This window comes from Amphiura filiformis, chromosome 8, assembly GCF_039555335.1.
Source record: "Amphiura filiformis chromosome 8, Afil_fr2py, whole genome shotgun sequence".
NCBI classification, from domain to species: Eukaryota; Metazoa; Echinodermata; class Ophiuroidea; order Amphilepidida; family Amphiuridae; genus Amphiura; species Amphiura filiformis.
The window spans coordinates 65,559,919-65,577,603 of NC_092635.1; the positions used below are offsets into that span (position 1 = coordinate 65,559,919).

At 37.1% G+C, this 17,685-nt stretch overlaps 1 protein-coding gene across 1 annotated transcript; it reads right to left on the reverse strand.

Moving 5' to 3' along the window:
- Positions 1–1,208: 1,208 nt before the first annotated feature.
- LOC140159668 (acetylcholinesterase-like) lies at positions 1,209–15,758 on the reverse strand. Its single transcript, XM_072183164.1, has 10 exons — positions 15,396–15,758; positions 12,912–13,071; positions 12,105–12,182; positions 11,766–11,884; positions 10,462–10,626; positions 9,238–9,438; positions 8,133–8,345; positions 7,107–7,312; positions 5,751–5,920; positions 1,209–1,339 (listed from the first exon to the last, which is right to left on the reverse strand). The coding sequence occupies exons 1-10, from the start codon at positions 15,756–15,758 to the stop codon at positions 1,209–1,211; spliced, it is 1,806 nt and encodes a 601-aa protein (XP_072039265.1).
- Positions 15,759–17,685: the final 1,927 nt, after the last annotated feature.

Sequence of the window (17,685 nt, forward strand, 5' to 3'; positions counted from 1 at the left end):
TATCTGTGTTTAAACGCCTCAATTTCAAAGGAACAAAATGCTATAAAAACATGCATGAAAATTGGCCCTCCAGAACTCTAAAACCTTATAGCTTCCGGGAGCGAAGCCCCCTGGACCCCCACCAGGGCATCGTTTCGCTCTGCTTTAAAATATATCTTGTTGATTCTTGGAAAGAACTTGCCCCCTATCAAAATCTGGCTACGCAACTGCATTAAATAACACATTTGATAAAGATGGAATGGCCGTTTTACATAATAAATAGCATGAACGTTTGGAGAAGGTCTCAAACAAATAATACAGACACTCAAGTAGTACGATGATGAAGTCGGAAAATATCTGCGTCGTGATGTTTTGTTTTGGTTTTTGGAATTTGACCTTAAAATTTACATAAGAATTTAAAGAAATCCATGCTCTATTTCCAAACACAACACGAAAACACAACACTTTGAAGGAAAACATAAGAGTTTAAAAAAATCAAGCTAAGAATGGTGCCTGTTGAAACACTAAGATTTAGAAACAGATACCCATGACCTGATTTACCTTCTCTGGGCCCTGGGCCAGGCCAAAATTTTGAGGCTCCCAAATTCACCGTGAAGAAGGCATGGCACTCAAGCAGTCAAGTTTTCAATCGATCTGAAATTTAAAAAAATCCCATAGGAAAATGGCCGAAAATCGGCTTGTGCCCCCCAATCAGACCCGGTGACCCCTCCAATCGGATTACCCACGTTACGTCACTGCGATCGACAGTGGCCGTAGAAGCATTACAATAGAGATAGACGAGCACATTTTCTTCCGATTTTATCAGGACATTTCGCAAGCACCAAAAAATTCAATTTCAGACAATTTTAGCCAAAAATAAAGGTTAATTTTGCTATAGTATGAGCCATTGCGAGTGATGCATGCACAATTGTGTAATTGTATCATATTTTCTTCAAAACATGGTCTTTCCGGCTAAAAAGGAACATGTACCGGGCAATTTTGGGGCCCTTGGCCCAGGCCCATTTGGCCCAATGGTAAATCCGGCTCTGAGAACACCACCAACGAAACTCGCTGATTATGTTATCAAAGATTAATACTCGATTGTGCGATACGTGTTTCTGTCAGGTCAGTCGATTGTCATTTTCCAACAAGAAGAGATTATATTTTAAAATCAGAACTTGAAGATTAATTCGTTCATTGAATTTAATGCTCATAGCTATTTTATTTTCTTATGTACACCCTCCGATATTACAAGTAGTGCGTTTGTATGCGTTGAATACATCCCGCCAGTCTTCCATCGCCTGATGTTTCCAGTTGTAGAATTCTTTCTTCCATTCACGCTCAACTTCTGGCAGCGCCTCTGAAAATAACAAAAAGTATATAATAATAGTATCTTCTGGTGTTCACAACAGCTGCCCATCCGCCCATACCCCTGAAGAATAGTGCCTGAAATGCTATTCTTGATCTTACCACATGCCCAAACCATCGGAACTCCCTTGGCCTCACAATTATTAGGTGCCCTTTCTTCTTCCCAAAGTATTGGTCCATTTATTTATTTGCGCTTTCGTTATACTTTCAGTGACAAAGCACTACTTAAGTTAAACTTAAGAATATAAACAAGAGAATATTGAAAACGGATTAACATTTACAGTACATAATGAAATTGGTTAATAAACAATTTCACATACAAGCTTTATCAAAATGATAGGCACCCGTTAGTTTCCATTGATAATGGACGAGTCCGTGTATGATTACATAATGATCAATTACCCTGAATATAGTTTTTAAATTGGCAAATAGACATCGAATCAAAGTTGGAGTGCGTATTAATGTCAACTGAGTTTTTCCAAAGATTAGTTGCTCTGACATGAAAAATTCTAAAACCAAGGTTGCTCCTGTAATGAGGAACAAGAAATGAATTAGTAGAATTTCGTCTTGTACTATGAATAGAATGGGTTTATAAGCGGAATCTAGAACAAAGTTAATCGTTAGCTTTCCCAGTAAGACACTTGAATAACATTACAAAAAATGATTGTTCGAGCTTTTGATCTAATTTGAGCCACTTTAGATTGTTCATCAATGTGTCAATAGGTGTTCTTATGTCAGCGGAAAGAATGATTCTAGCAAGATTGTTCATAAGAACATGCAACCTTCTGGAAAATGTGAGAGAGCAATTAGACCAAACATGACTACAGTAAATAAAGTGTGGCATAACAAGAGATTCAGTAAATTTTTTCAGAATGTGATTTGGAATACAATATTTAACACGACTAATTACACCACATCTTTTAAAAAAGCAATTAAATCAACATAGTGGGACCAAGTCATTTTACTGTCACAAGTAAGACCAAGGTATTTAAAATGATCAATTTTCTCAATGTCTTCACTATCATATATGAAAGTAATATTATTGAATTTATTAAGATTGTAGGGTGTACCAAAACGCATCAACTTAGTTTTGCTTACATAAGTTTCCTCTAAACCATTTAGCTATACTGTCACAGACCAGGGGTTTGGGAAAATTGATTAAAAGTCGGACTTGCGACGAAGTCCGACAATTCCCTGGCCGTGGGTAGCGTGGCCGACAAAAAGGGAATGAATGAAATAAAATGGATAAGTCCCTCAAAAATTTAAGAGGGGAGGGAATTTTGTGGCCTAATTAACAACTAATAAAAATCAATATGAAACAAGAAATAATGGCAAAAATCATTTTAATTTATATTCCTGCGCTTTCCTTTCATTTTACAAGCATCAAAATCTCATTTTAAAATATTGCACATTTTATTTTAATGGAAAACAGATATTTTATTAATGTCTGTATACTGCACTGAAGACATTTTTTTTTATGCAGCTAAATTTTATAAAATGAATTGCACTATTTTTTAGATCAAGATATTTAGTTGAAATCTCATGCAAGTAAGAAAATGATGAACTTATAAAACCCCCATTTAAATTTATATCTAAATCCCCTGCAAAATCGCGCCTGCAGATCAGTACTAAATCTGGCCAAGTAAATCGCTCCAAATCCGATGAATTGCACCCCAATCCCATCCTGGGCCCCAACTAAAATCCAAAATGGCGTCTTTCCCTAACATTAAATAATAAAAATAAACACCGCGCAGCGTTACTACCGCTACTGGCCTCGAGAAGTTTTCCAGCCCCAAGAGAATTGGAAATCATTAAAAACTGGGGCTTAACGCTACCCCAAAAAACGTAATTCACTAAACGTACAGCCAAATGAAATCACAAACACTAACGCCCTAACTAAATACCGGTGGGAGTCCTGCCACGGCTCCCGAGCGCCGCCACCACCCATATTGTGTAACTAATCTGTGGTCTATCTCCGAGCAGAGAAGTTAACAATATTAAAACAAAATGGGACCCAGAATAAAATGAAGTGCAACATCGGACCAAAAACGACTCAGTTATCGCCAGATCAAGTATGTACCGCAGACTCAAACTTGCACAGAACTTAAACCACCCTAAAAACCCAAGACTTTCATTCATGACTTCCAATAAAGAGTACTTTTCGTTATTCTGTCCAGAAAATTGCCAGCTCTCAAGGAAACCAGCAAGACAAAAATTTAGAAAACATCTCAAGTAGGGTAGTCATAAATGAAAGCCATACTCAGCTCCCAGGCTGAAATTTTATACCCTAAATTTTAACATCCCCAAAAATTTAACTAAGGCCTAAACATGAGATTTCAATAAATATTTGTCCTTTTAAATATATTTTTGATGAAACGCGACAATAAAAACAAAATAATAAATTGCGACCTAATTTCAAAACCGATTGCATTTCTAGTTTTCATTTACATGCTCTCAACAATAAACACTGAAGGTTTTAAGCCCGCTCCCAGGACACAAATCACAACCAGCCAGCCCGGTTTGACAACCTAAGTCTTCGTCAGATTAGGTACAAAACCACGGCCTCGGAAAGAAAAAAATGCAAGTTGCGCTTTAGCCTAAAAAAATTGTGAGACTGCGTAAACGCAACATTCACAAAGGACACGGCAACCGCCCCCGGCTGTAACCTTCAATGTGTTAAGCATGCATGAATGAAAACCCAAAAATACAAACAAATTTTGAAATGCATAGGGAAGATTTAACTGATGGAAATCAAAAACATGAAATTTAATTAGACTTGACACGCCCAGATTTTACTAGGCAAATAAATTTTGCAAGCTTAGACCTGCCACGCCCAGCTAATTTTGCCAGGCAAAAATTTGTTTTCAAGCCTAAATTTTCCCCACAAATTTGCCAACTCAACACCCTGAGTAATTTTAGTCTCTAGAGAAATGAATGAAAACCAATTTGAAAACTGAGAATACAATTTTCTCATTCCCAGATACAACGAACAGCTATTGTTCGAAACTGCTGACGTGGCGTCATCAGCAATCTCCAGAACAACAACAGCTCAAGAAAAACAAAATTTAAAACCGAGAATACAATTTCCTTATTCTCAGCAACAAAGAACAACCATTGCTCGAAACTGCTGCCAATTATCAGCTATCTCAAGAACAACGACGGCTCTAGAAAAATAAAATTTAAAACCGAGAATACAATTTTCTCATTCTCAGCTACAAAGAACAACCCTTGTTCGAAACTGCTGCCAATTATCAGCTATCTCAAGAACAACGACGGCTCAAAAACAATTTAAAACTGAGAATTCATTTTCCTTACTCTCAGCAACAAAGAACAACCATTGCTCGAAACTGCTGTGGCGTCATCAGCAATCTCCAGAACAACAACAGCTCAAGAAAAATAACAAACTCATCACAAAAATCTTGTCCATCAAGAAAAACAAAATCCAGGCAACAAGTCATGTTAACACAACCTGTGTGTCAAACATTAAACAGCCAAAGCTTCACCCATATCAAAAATAATTCATTTCTCCAAATACCCAAAAATCACTCAAGTAATAATGCACCACTCTTTACCTTTAGATCTGCATGCATAGCTGGCAAAACTCAGACTGATGAGAAAAATCAAATTGTCTAAGAACTCCCATCAAGCATACAAAGGAAAAAAAACAGGTGCAAAATATTGATTCCAAAAATTGATTGCCAAATCCCAACTAAATTTTGTCGCCCTCTCTTGACAACCCAATTTAAATCTCCCTCCAACTTAAAATGAGGGCAGTATTCCTGAAAATAATTGGTGCTGAACCAGAGGGTGAGAAACTTGTACAAAATGCCAAACCCAATTCGTAACAATACTACAGATGTTGTGATTCAGATTATTTTGAAGACTAATAAGAGCTGACGAATTAACCAGCAGAGAGGCATTATCAACATGCATAACTGTTTTACACGTAACACTATCAGGAAGATCCATGTGTTTGTTACTTGCTTGGTTGGATGAGTGGCTTGTGCAATATACCTACAAAGAATCGGCATGCAGTTCATTCCAAATGTCATATGTGATGCGATCAAGCAAAATCAGTCGGAACTTGGAAATATTAAATTTTCAGTTTCTTACAGAATAGTAAAAGGCATTTATAAGGCTGCGTTTTGCAGAAAACCCCATTGAAATTGAACAACCAGTTCCGAAGATATGAGCAATTAAAGAGTTTCTAAAACAACAGAAAACAAAGGGAACTATTTCCTTTGATTGGCTATATCTCTAAATTTATTTCCGAGTTCCGACTGATTTTGCTTGATCGCATCACATATATGTGATTGTCCAGATTTCACCTCAGGAAGATTAATGTAGTGTCTGGAGTATGCGCTTGGAGTGGTTGTAAAAGTGTATTAATGAACAATGCTTACCAGTAAAAGTTCTTAACTTTGGTACAAGGTCATTCCAAAATCGCATAGAGTCGGCTCTTAGAGCTCTGTCTGTAGTCATATTGAGATCCAATACTTTGTAGTTGAGTTCAGGAACGGTAAACGTAGGCCAATACATCTCATTCTGTGGGTCACTTGACATACTCGGTGTCCTGTTTAATAACAAATTATGAATAAATATATATGTAATTCTACCGTAAATTACCATAATTATCAGTAATTTCGTGAAAACTATACTCAGCAATTGCCGATGACGAAGTCTGGACTTCTGCATGGAAATGATTTCTGGAATTATCAAAATGGTCAATTCGGTAAAAAGAAGTCAATCGTATTATTCAGGGTGACATGAAATAGAAAATATGGATACATATTTTTGTGTATTTTTTATTTTTAAAACTGTATTTTTAAGCTATAATTTGTAGTTTTAAGATTGTATTTTTCATGGTTTGTAAAGCACATTGAGACCCTGTATGGGTTAAAAAGTGCTTAGTAAATGCGACTTATAATTATTATATATTATTATAAAGAGAAAGTGTGTTCAATTAGACACATACTTTTATTTGCTTTATTTGAAACTGCATTGTCATGAATTGTGTTAACTTGTGTGTTGGGTAAATGGGTAAACATTCAAGTTCATTCTATACTTCACCAAAAAGTATCCTTATGCTTAAAAAAATAGAATTTTGAAACTGAACCATATTTGGGTAAATTTATTTTCTTTAATAGATGCACTCTCTAATCCTGCACATTATAACACCCCGTTGAATCCAGTGTGACATCAAGATGTTATTAGTTACAAGCAATTGATTAGACGATGGTCCAGTTTTAAAAGTGACAAACTGGCCTTTAAAAAAAAGTTCCCAACAAGTGCAACAAAGGGACAACAAATTTTCTTCAATATTTAAAGCAGTTTATATTTTAGTTTTTATTGCTCTGTACTTTTCATATCTTTCATTTTATTTGTCAGTTCTTTTGTTTCAGTTTTCTTGTTCCTTTTATTTCACATTAAAGGCGCGAATAAATTAACCATTCATCACTCTCAAACCAGATGTCTAGTCCGTGGATTTTTGAATAGGCCAATTTGTCACTTTTAAAACTGGACCTTCGTCTAATCAAATGCTTATAACTTTGCTGCTTGAAGTCACATTGGAGTCAACATGGTCAATGGGGTGTCATAATGTGCCGGAGTAAATAGTGCACCTATTAAACAAATAAATTTATCCAAATATGGTTTAGTTTCAAAATTAGAATATATTAAGTGTAAGGATACTTTTTGGCGCAGTATATATTAGCGTAACAAAAACGGGATTCAAACAATAAGCAATGATATATATTTACCCTGTCTTGGCAAATTCAGTCCAAAACCGCATCATTTTAACACTGAATTCTTTCTCCGGTCCACTCAGCCCCATTCTTTTCTTAACTCGGGTGAAAGGTATACCAAAGACAAATTGGACTTCTTCAATGTGACCAGATCCAAGCCAGTCAGGATTTATAGTTTGATTTAGTGTCGACCATAGCGAGACAGTTGGAACGTGTGTCATCTGTATAAAGTATAATATGTGACCGTACAGCACGAATGAACCGTAAATGTCCTCAATTGTATTCTGAGTTACAGTGTAAAATGGGCATGAAGGTCGTATTCATAGGTACCTCAATTTGGTGCTACGTGTACCTCATTTAATGAGATACACGTAGCACCAAATTGAAGTACCTATGAATATGACCTTCATGCCCATTTTACACTGTAACTCAGAATACAATTGAGGACATTTACGGCTCATTCGTGGTGTACGGTCACATATGGTTACTAGAGCAATCTCGTTATCTAACTGCATACTATAAATATACGTGTTTAAAGAAAACAGCAATCGCAGCTTAGTGTATTGAATTTCCAGTTAGTGTGTTGAAAACAAAACCTGCATTTTACCTGTCTACAAATCAAATTAACGGCAACGCCATAATGGGGGTACTGAACATGCGCAGATCGTATAAATGTAAGGCGCTGCGGTATCTCATGTAGTGTAAGTGATATGCTTAGCCTGAGCATGAAGGTAGTACTACCTCCATGGCCTGAGTCGCTCGGCCTATCTCGAACAAAATCGGCATGCGTAGCTTTTGAAGAAAGAGTGGATTCGTCGTACTATCACGGCAATTTTTGACACGAATATATAGGGATGATGACGCTGTGCGCCATGATCATACTGTTGAATGGGCTGTTTAGAGTCCTCGTGTGACCTCGGGGTAATTGCAAATGTACGATACTTACAGACCGATATTGACCAAGCATAGTTAAAGTGATTTTTAGTGGATTACATGGATGAAATAACAACACTTGCAAGCAACATATTTGATTCCACAAACCTCATAACGGTAGACTTGATCTCCAGCCATTGCATGAGCTCTAGCTACGACATCAGTAGGTGCTGGAAACGATTCATCCGTTTTTATGTCAACAAATGGTCTGAAGAAGTTGACGTTGCCTTGATCCTGGATTGTCCAATCTAAGTAGTGCTGATAGATTGAATCTTCAATGATGGGATTTCCCGTTGCATAGCTTACACGAGTCTTCACATCCTATTATGGGTAAAAAAAATAAACAAAACATGTTAGGATTGAGTCATGTGATTGAGTTCAACGCACGCGTAGACTGACCCACAGTCTCGGTTCGGTTAATTCCATCTCTGGGTAATGTAACAATAAATAGTTACATAATGCCCTATGAAAAAATGCCAAAGTCCTGTAACACCACCCCCCCCCCCTTAGTTTTCTCAATGCCAAAAACCCATTCCTCTTCATCCACAAATCGACACCACTGATCACACATACAGTCGAACCATGCAGCAATATAGAATATATTATTAGTGAACGCGAAAGTCCAGTGAGCGCTGATTGGGTTGATTTTTAATGTTATATAGTCTACAGTACCAGTCGTTATCCATGGCCCCGAGGGAGGGTCTAATTAGTCGTAGAAGTGATGATGTAATAGGATTACATCATCAATTGCCCTCTCAAATTATGTAGATATACTGGTTCTATTTTGGAACAATAGCGATCCCAGCGGCAAGTTTGCGTCACAAAAGTTGGCAAAGGCTTAATTTTGTTAATTTGGGTATACTGAATTCGAAATTCTTATCTGCCAAACAATATTTTAATTTTTAGAAAAAGAATAGTTTGCACTATGTGCGATATCTAGTTAGCATGTTACACTGTAAAGAGTCAAAAGATATGTGGAATTCCATAGGATTCAATGGAATTTGTTTTCATCTATCATCTACCTTCTGAGTAAATAGTAAAAAGTATTCTTTTCCCGAATCCCTTGAATTTGAGGAACAGCTTGCATCCATTTTTTCCTCGAAAATCGGACCATCCTTAATTTTCACCCATGTATAACATGCAAATTGACCTTGAACCTGTTGAGCTTCATAACTTAAACGATATAGTAAATGAGATCATCTTACAGTCTTACCCTTTTAAATTGCTCTTCACTTATGAATGGTGGATCTGTTAGAACACCTGCCCAATACAGGACCAACAAGAATAACGATCCTTCATCAGCATTGGTTCCTAACAGTAATCTTTTCCTCTGGAATTCCTCCCTTTTTATGAGATTCAAAGGATAATCTTCCAAGAAGTAGTCATCAATACAAGGAGCAGAGATAAATCCAGACTGTAGGATGAAACATAATTGAAGACCTGAGCGCAAGAAGACCGTAAGTCCACTTGGCCCCTCAACATGTATAAACTAATCTTTCACAACCTTTCATGATGTTTTCATCCTGGAACATGTATCAAACATTATTAAACCCCAAGAAAATATACGTAACTTTATTGTATACATGTTGAGGGGGCCAAGTGGACTTACGGTCTTCTTGCGCTCAGGTCTTCAATTGTTGGCTCGATTTTTGATATACGGTGACCTTGTTGAATTTGTAAAAAAATTGTAGTTTGGAGACAATGCTTATATCAGTAACTTGAGAACATTTAACACAACGACGTTTTGATTGTTTAATTAAGAATTGATAATTGCTTTTAAGACTTAAAAGGCTTAAAATATGCGTATTCATCTATATGATTATGTGATGCGATGAAGCAAAATCAGTCGGAACTCGGAAATATTTATTTTGAGATATAGCCAGACAAAGGAAATATTTCCTTTTGTTTCCTGTTGTTTTGGAAGCACTTTAATTACTCACATCTTTTGAACTGATTGTTCAATTTCAATAGGGTTTTCTAAAAATGCAGCTTTGTGAATGCTTTTCTTACCCTATAAGAAACTGACAATTTAATATTTCCGAGTTCCGACTGATTTTGCTTGATCGCATCACATGTGGTGTGACAAGCACGATCAGTCTGAAGGCGGCCCTTTACAATTGTCAGTTTCTTATTGGATTGTAATAAGCATTTGCAAAGCTACTTTTTGCAGAAACCCCATTGAAATTGGACAACCATTTCAAAAGATATGAGTTAAAGAGTTTCCAAAACAACATCAAACAAAGAGAAATATTTCCTTTGTTTAATAGGCTATATCTTAAAATTAATATTTCATAATACCGACTGAATTTGCTTGATCACATCACATATATTTTCATAATCATTCAAACACTCAGGTATAACATCTTCACTTGAAAATTATATATATATTGTCATTTCATTATTCCATAAGATTAGATTATTTTTGACTTTTACTCACTACTACACCCGCATCATAAAGTTCTTTAGTGGTGGCGTCTCGTAGACATTGACGTAGCTGAGTAGTATCAGTGACAGTGCACCCCAATTCAGCTCCAATTTTAAACGCTATCTCTCGTCCTTGACTGGTTTCTTGAAATGCCCAGGGCGATAAGGCAGTTCCACTCTGCGATGAATTGAAAAAACAAATGTAGCTATTTCTGTGTGCTGTCAGGGACCTGGAACGTCCCCAGAAAGCATAAATCTAGGTTTAAAATTTATATAAAAACGTCAATCATGTTAAGTATTTCTTTCAGGATATGCGTGTGGAATCGATGTCACTATCTAAACCGAAACGTTTCTTCAAAAGACAATTTGTTTGAAGTTAACTTTAAGGACTCTATGTACTCATGGAATATCCCCGTTATCATCATCCTAAGTGGTCGTCGCAGTTGTCTGCAAATTTATGATTACGATTGAGATTCGTTACAACGTGTAGATTATAGATATGATCTGTTACTATAGATTGCTGAAAAAGCAGACATTTCTACAATTCCATAAACTTTCCTTCCCTTACCAGGTTTTCATCGTTTTCATATACCGTAAAGATTCGCCTAATGGCGCACATAGGGTCTTTTTGCCTTCGTTGAAAATTTCATGTGCACATAGATAGCTCCTTCCACTGAAAATCTCAATAAGAGGGTCCATACCATTATTTGCCGGTAGGATTGTTACAGGAGGGCACTTTTAGTTTGTGCCTAAAATTTCATTTATGTCAAATGAGCCCATAGCGATATTAGGCGAATGATGGCAGCTGTTGGCTATGCACTCAGGACGCTACTAACCACCCTATTTAATGTACTTTATTAAGTTGGAAAATACCTTTTCATTACGAACTATGTTACTTTGAAAAGCAAAAACGTTGACCCCAAAAAAGCTTATGGTGGCAAGTTGAACCTGTGAAAATCGACAATTGTACACTAGAAATTTCACAGCTAAGTTTAACATCAGGACTTGAAAAAAATACAGTGTCAAACATTATAGTTTTTTTAACATTTATCAAAGAAAAGAAAATTATTGGTTTTCATTTGACCGAGAAAATCAATTATCAAGTGAAAAGGTGTAGCTAAAATTTTTACTAATTTCAACACCGAATTCGAGCGTTTCCAATGCCTAATTAAGTGACTTTGTGTGTCTTGTATAACAATAGCCATCCACTATTAGCGTTGTGAGTATATGGTATTTCAGTTCGTGTTTTTTTAAAGTGCCATTACTTATTGTATACATTCTGCCCAAACTAAACTATGAACTGAATAAACAGTATACCTCCATAATAGCTTGTTTGAAGAGTCCTGTAGTCAGCTTGGAGAGTAGTAGGTAGCTGACACTAGCCGACCCTGCACTCTCGCCAAAAACTGTCACTTTGTTCGTATCTCCACCGAATGCTAAATCAGAACACAGAATTGACACCATTTTGTTAAAAAAAAACATACGCATTTTTGATACAAACAAATAGTTTGCCGAATTTTATTTTATCTATTATTTTATCTATTATAAAACTGAACATTGATGAAAAGATTACAATGGTTTGCCTTTTTTATCGTATAAAACAAAATTATGTTGTGTATTGTATGCTAAATTATTAACAACAAAGGATCATTTTACCGTGGATATTTGCTTGAACCCATTTCAAAGCTTCAACTTGATCCATCATACCATAGTTGCCTGGTAAAATACTATCACCTTTATTACAACAAAACAATTTACGAAATAATGTTAGTTCATTTATTATTACACAAAACTATACTTGTCTACTCATGAGTATAATGGTCATCTACAGAGAATTTGATTCTGGCTCGCCTTGTCTTTTCATGTTCGAGAAGTTGTATCTTTTTCCATGCAATGCAATTAACCAAATTCAATTCTAACTATTCAGTAAAGAAAATTCGATGTAAGACCCCGTTCACAGATTAGTTAATCTGACATCAGTTTATTTAAGAGGGCCAATTGCATTTTTTTTGGCAAAGTGGTATGCAAAATGAAGGGGCAAATCTTCTCGTTCTATTGGTGGCATCGCTATCAATGTAGTTCGGATTTGACATATTCACGAGAATAAAATAGACTCACGAAGCTAATAACAGTCTCTATACTTTGATCAGCTCGTAATCGGCGGGAATTATTAGGATTTTACCACTACGCCGAAAAGTAGACCAACGTTAAGAGTGATATAGTTGACCTCTTTGATCAATATCGTTCGTGTTAAAGAAAGTAGACGAAGTATAGGACTTCAGTTGATAAATTGTGATGCTTCTGGCGAGATGTCACGAAACTATTGTCACAATTATTATATTGATATTAATCCGCGATGATATAAGGCCCGCCGATTACGAGCTGGTCAAACTGTACTTAATTCTTCTTCCCCTATCATTGAATAATAACACTTCTCCTACTCGATACGTGCACGCACTTTACCTGTTGTCAGATACCCAAATGTAGCCACACGATAGTTAATACTGATATGTATGACGTCACCAACAGCACTCAATACTTCACCATTGTAGTCGTCCTGTGAACCAGAGCCTGATGAAAAAGCACCACCATGAATCCATACCATTACAGCTGCGTTGGTAATCTATCAGTAAGATACATACAGATAATTTTGTTCACGAGGGGCAAGTGAGGCCTAATTTGAATGAGAGCACAAAATGCGCAGTTAAGACACCAGATCTAAAATTGACTTTAACTTAAATCGTGGTTGATGATTTTTGAGTTATTTCAATTTGTTTTTACGGTTCAAACAAACTTTCTAAAAAGTCCTTGATACCTCTTTTGAATACAGCTCCAGTTTTTCTATTCCCAATATGTTCAACTTACTGGATATTTAAGTTGTAATTAACTCCACTTCAATAATTTTGCATACATTTCCTTTCGACATTTGAAAAACCTGCACTCAAATTTGTATGTTTGTTGTATAAAGACTGAACAGCTTTAAAGTAACGGTGAATTTGAAAATAACGACAAACGATACTTCTCATAGACCAGGGACAATACATTTCTGAGGGGGTGCATCCCTCCTCACACACACCCTACGTCGTGCGCGACGAGATGGCCGCATTGTGGCAATTAATACATTTTCTACATCCGCCACTGACCGCCCCCACTTTCAAAACCGTGTCGCAACCGCTGCGTGTGGAAGTGGTGGTGCTGTGCTGCTGCTACCAAAAGCTACTACTGGTGCAGGTGATGATGACGGATGACGATGGATATGTTGGTCAATGTGACTGCGTTCATTATAACACAGACAAAGAATGTACGGACAATTCGCCAAGAATCAAAGTCCCCGTGCTGAGAATTTTCGAATATTCATGAGGGCAGATAGATCGTTCGAATGCTCGTGTCTAACATATCACGCAAACCGTTACACACGCGCCGTTCGTGCCTATCATGGGGCTGTATGAGGGTTTATTGTCCCCTCAATCTATGGTGTCTATATTCATGATATGTCACCGTGTTTTGAATAAAGAATGACGGTAACATGCACAGAACTGGTGTCGTTTTCGTGCGCGTGCTTCATGGAACCATTGGCCCTCATCAACAGATGATGCTGGACTTCGCCTGTTTGTGAATGGTCTGTGTATTTTGTCGTCTATCCACAATTAGCTGTCGTAGTGCACACCTTGGTCTGGGGCGGACATTTTAAAAATGAATTTAGAAGAGCAGCAACGACATCACTTGCATTACATTCTAGATGTTAAATCTACATCATATGCAAAATTTGAGGAAATTCGCATGAGTCCGTTTTATTTTAGGGCCATTTGTCTATAACTGGTCTTTACATGTAGCCCTATGGAGAGAGTGCCCGTTGAGGGCGCTATAACCCTCAATTTAGGAACAAAAATGTGATTTAAAAAAAACGGACTCGTGCGAATTTTCTAAAATTTTCAGAGTATGTAGTTTGAACATGTAGAAATATAATCAGGTAGTTGCCCTACCTGCTCTTCTCCGAAAAAATAAAAAGTCCTATACCTTAATGATAATGAAATCTAGGCATGCACGTTAGTAACCATTGGTTACTGCTCCAAGCCTGGACTCATACACCTGCTCCGAATTTTGATATGCCATAGGCTTTGTGTTGTGATCATTTCGATCAGTGGTTCGTAACAAAGAAAGCGTGATCCAGTTGGCCTAGCAACGGTCATATTGTAACGTGTACTACGACAGCGAATAACAACGACCGTCAGACCAATTATTACTAAATAGTAAGTATCATGATTTAATACGCATCGCATGGTACAAAGGTGCAAAGTATCATCGCCCCGATATATTCATGGCAGAAATCGCCATGATGGTAAAGTTGAATCCACAGCCACGCATGGCCATAATTTTGTTCCGACCTGTTTAATAGTTTTGAGACGCATAATAGACCGAGGGACATCAGACTAAGACTATTGACAATAGCCTGGTGGCTGACCTCTGTAGATGTCAGTGAGCACAGTATACGTCATGACTTCATCTGCTTTTAGACTGCTTCCACCAGTGGCCTACGCTGCGCTATAGTATCGTGTATTTTCATGACCCGAGTGTTTACGAATGAGGGCAGCTGTCGGGTTTTTTGTTCGGCACATATAAAATCAGAATTTTTGTCAGTTTTGAGTTCAAAACGCACGATTCTTTCTCAATACGCAAGCTAATGATTATCATATTCTTTCAACACATATATTCAAGTGCAAGCCTTGAAATTGGCTTCTTTAGACTAAAAAAATTACGGGAGATATTCATCATTTCTGCCCCCGTATCCAAAGATTTATCGTCTGTATCAAATCGTGCATAGTACATACATGTGTATCGATCCCGGGTATTGACTTTAGTTTCTCTGCTGTACAATGTGATTATTTACCAGTCGTTGTCGGTGTGTGGTGCTAGCAACGATAACATAATGATATTTAGCATACTCACCCCATGAGGTACATACATATTCAGGTACAGGCAATCCTCACTAACTTCTAATCCATCTGCGCGAGAAAAAAGAGAATCTTGATAGCAAGAAGGTCTCACATAAGTTGCATTATAAGTTCCATCCCAGGTCATCTTTTTCACTGGATGTTCAAATCTTACTGGTGGCTCAGCAAACGGCACTCCTTCATACACATCTAATTCTCTATCGATATTGATATACTCTTGTTCCGAGAACATAACAGTCTTACCCATCAACAGGCCTTGCTCTACTCTAACTACTGGTTGAGCTTGGATAGTTGCAAGACATGTTATACTTAACAAGCAAGCAATCGCAAAGCCAAAATAGGGAATTTGGTGCGTCATTGTGCCCAACTCTCTCCCACCAACTTGTGATTGTGCAGTTAGTTGTCCTGGTAAAGTACTCCAATCTACCGTCTGATGATTGTAACTGATATGTTTAAGCCGGATGTTTAAGTTGTTCTGGTATGGTATTTCTGTTTTAGTTAAATTCGTCACCAGGCATTACTAAGCGCTAAAAGTCCGGTGAAAGCACTGAATGCCAAAACGGGTCAACTTCTTTTAAACCATATTTATACTTTGAACTTTCTGTGGACCATGACGTTATTCTTTATTTTCCCCTACTATAGAGATCGCTGGACCATTTTAGTTGTTCTTTATTTTCCCCTACTATACAGATAGCTAGGCCATTGTGTTGCGTTGGTTCCATGTCAGAAGAAGTGGGCATTGGTTATTCGTTAGAGGTTAATTCTGTAATTACTGCGCATCAGTTGTTTTGACAATCCGAACGTTACTGAATTACCTTCTATTATTATGCATTGTACTGCTGAAGTCAACACAACTTGACCTATGTTTGCATATACCTTTTTTTTCAAAAAAGTATGGTGTTAAATTTAGGCATGAAATTGAGTCTTTTACTGTAAGATTGTCGATTTTGATAGACATGAACTTGGTCCGTGACTACCATGACTAAGCAAGCATATTTTGTAGTCAACTTTGCAGTTTTTTAAACTGATATTTATCAGTAATCATGGTTATGCAAACTGCCAACCTCTCTGAGAAACATCATACGGGGCTATATCTCGAAGTTTTGGCACAATACTATCGTTTTTCCTTCGAACCACCACAATGTCAACTTTAAGCTAGATTTATTCGTCCATTGCACGGTTCCGGCATATGCAAGGAGAGCCTCGAACTTGCAATAGTTATGGAAGGAAGAATGACCAATACTGGTCCAATTCCCATTCATATATATGCTGCCAGATCGAGGCTCTCCTCGGAACTGTGAAATGGACGATATCGCTTTTACAAAAAGCAAATCGCGCGCATAATCTGCATGCACCGTTTGCAAAATATGGACGTAATAACCGCTGGCTCTTTTAAATTTGTCATGATCGTTCACCAGGCCCGTACGCAGGATTTCATTTGGAGGGTGCTGATTTTGAAAAAGTGGATTTTTTTTTTCCAGGGGGGGGGGCGATTTTGTGAAAAGTGGACTAAAATTTGGACATTTTTGTCAAAAAGTGTAAAAACCTGATTTTTTGGCTCGCTACGCTCGCAAATTCTGGAAATTTTGTGACCTTTTGTGTACTTTTCCAAATTGTTTTTGGGGGTGCGTCGCACAACCCCCCCGCGCACGGGCCTGCTGTTCACCATCTTAACAATTGCTTCGTTATTTGAGTAGTAAATATTGACTGGATCACTCATCCAGGCGCGCCTTCAGAAAATCCGGAATGTTAAAGAACGTAAGCTGGTTCAAATACAAGGCAAGGATCTCTCAGACACATTAGACTTTGCTTGTAGCACTCGACCCTAATGCCAGCCCTGAAGCAAATAGTAGTGAGCTTTAGCAAATATTAGCATTGATCATGTCATAGCGAGTGTGTAGAAGAATTCAAATATTACAGATATACTTATATAGGTCCTGTGGTTCTCGAGTTATGTTGAAAGAGGGCTGAAACAACAACACTTTTGTAAAACGTACAGAACTAATTAACAACAATAAATCAAGCAAGTTTTCAAAGTATATGATTTGTAGAATGAACTTTTGCAAAACATCAAAATGTTATTTTTCAATAATATATTGATTTAGATAATAAAAATCGTTTTTGTTTTTGTTGCTTCGACCAACAATACCTAGTCTACCTTTAAGATGCAAACTCTTTGTATAAAGCGCTTAATAATAAATGTGGCTTATTGTTATTGTGTTATTATCATTCTTATTTATGCTTATTTTTAATCTTTACTTTTATTATTATTATTATTATTATTA

What these genes read in the sequence shown, in the direction of transcription:
- LOC140159668 (XM_072183164.1), bottom strand. Translation starts at nt 15,758, where the DNA reads ATGACGCACCAAATTCCCTATTTTGGCTTTGCGATTGCTTGCTTGTTA. An exon ending in GGTTCAAGCAAATATCCACG is followed by an intron (nt 11,885 to 12,104) that starts GTAAAATGATCC and finishes GTTCTGATTTAG; the next exon opens with CATTCGGTGGAGATACGAAC. An exon ending in GTGAAGAGCAATTTAAAAGG is followed by an intron (nt 8,346 to 9,237) that starts GTAAGACTGTAA and finishes TACCCATAATAG; the next exon opens with GATGTGAAGACTCGTGTAAG.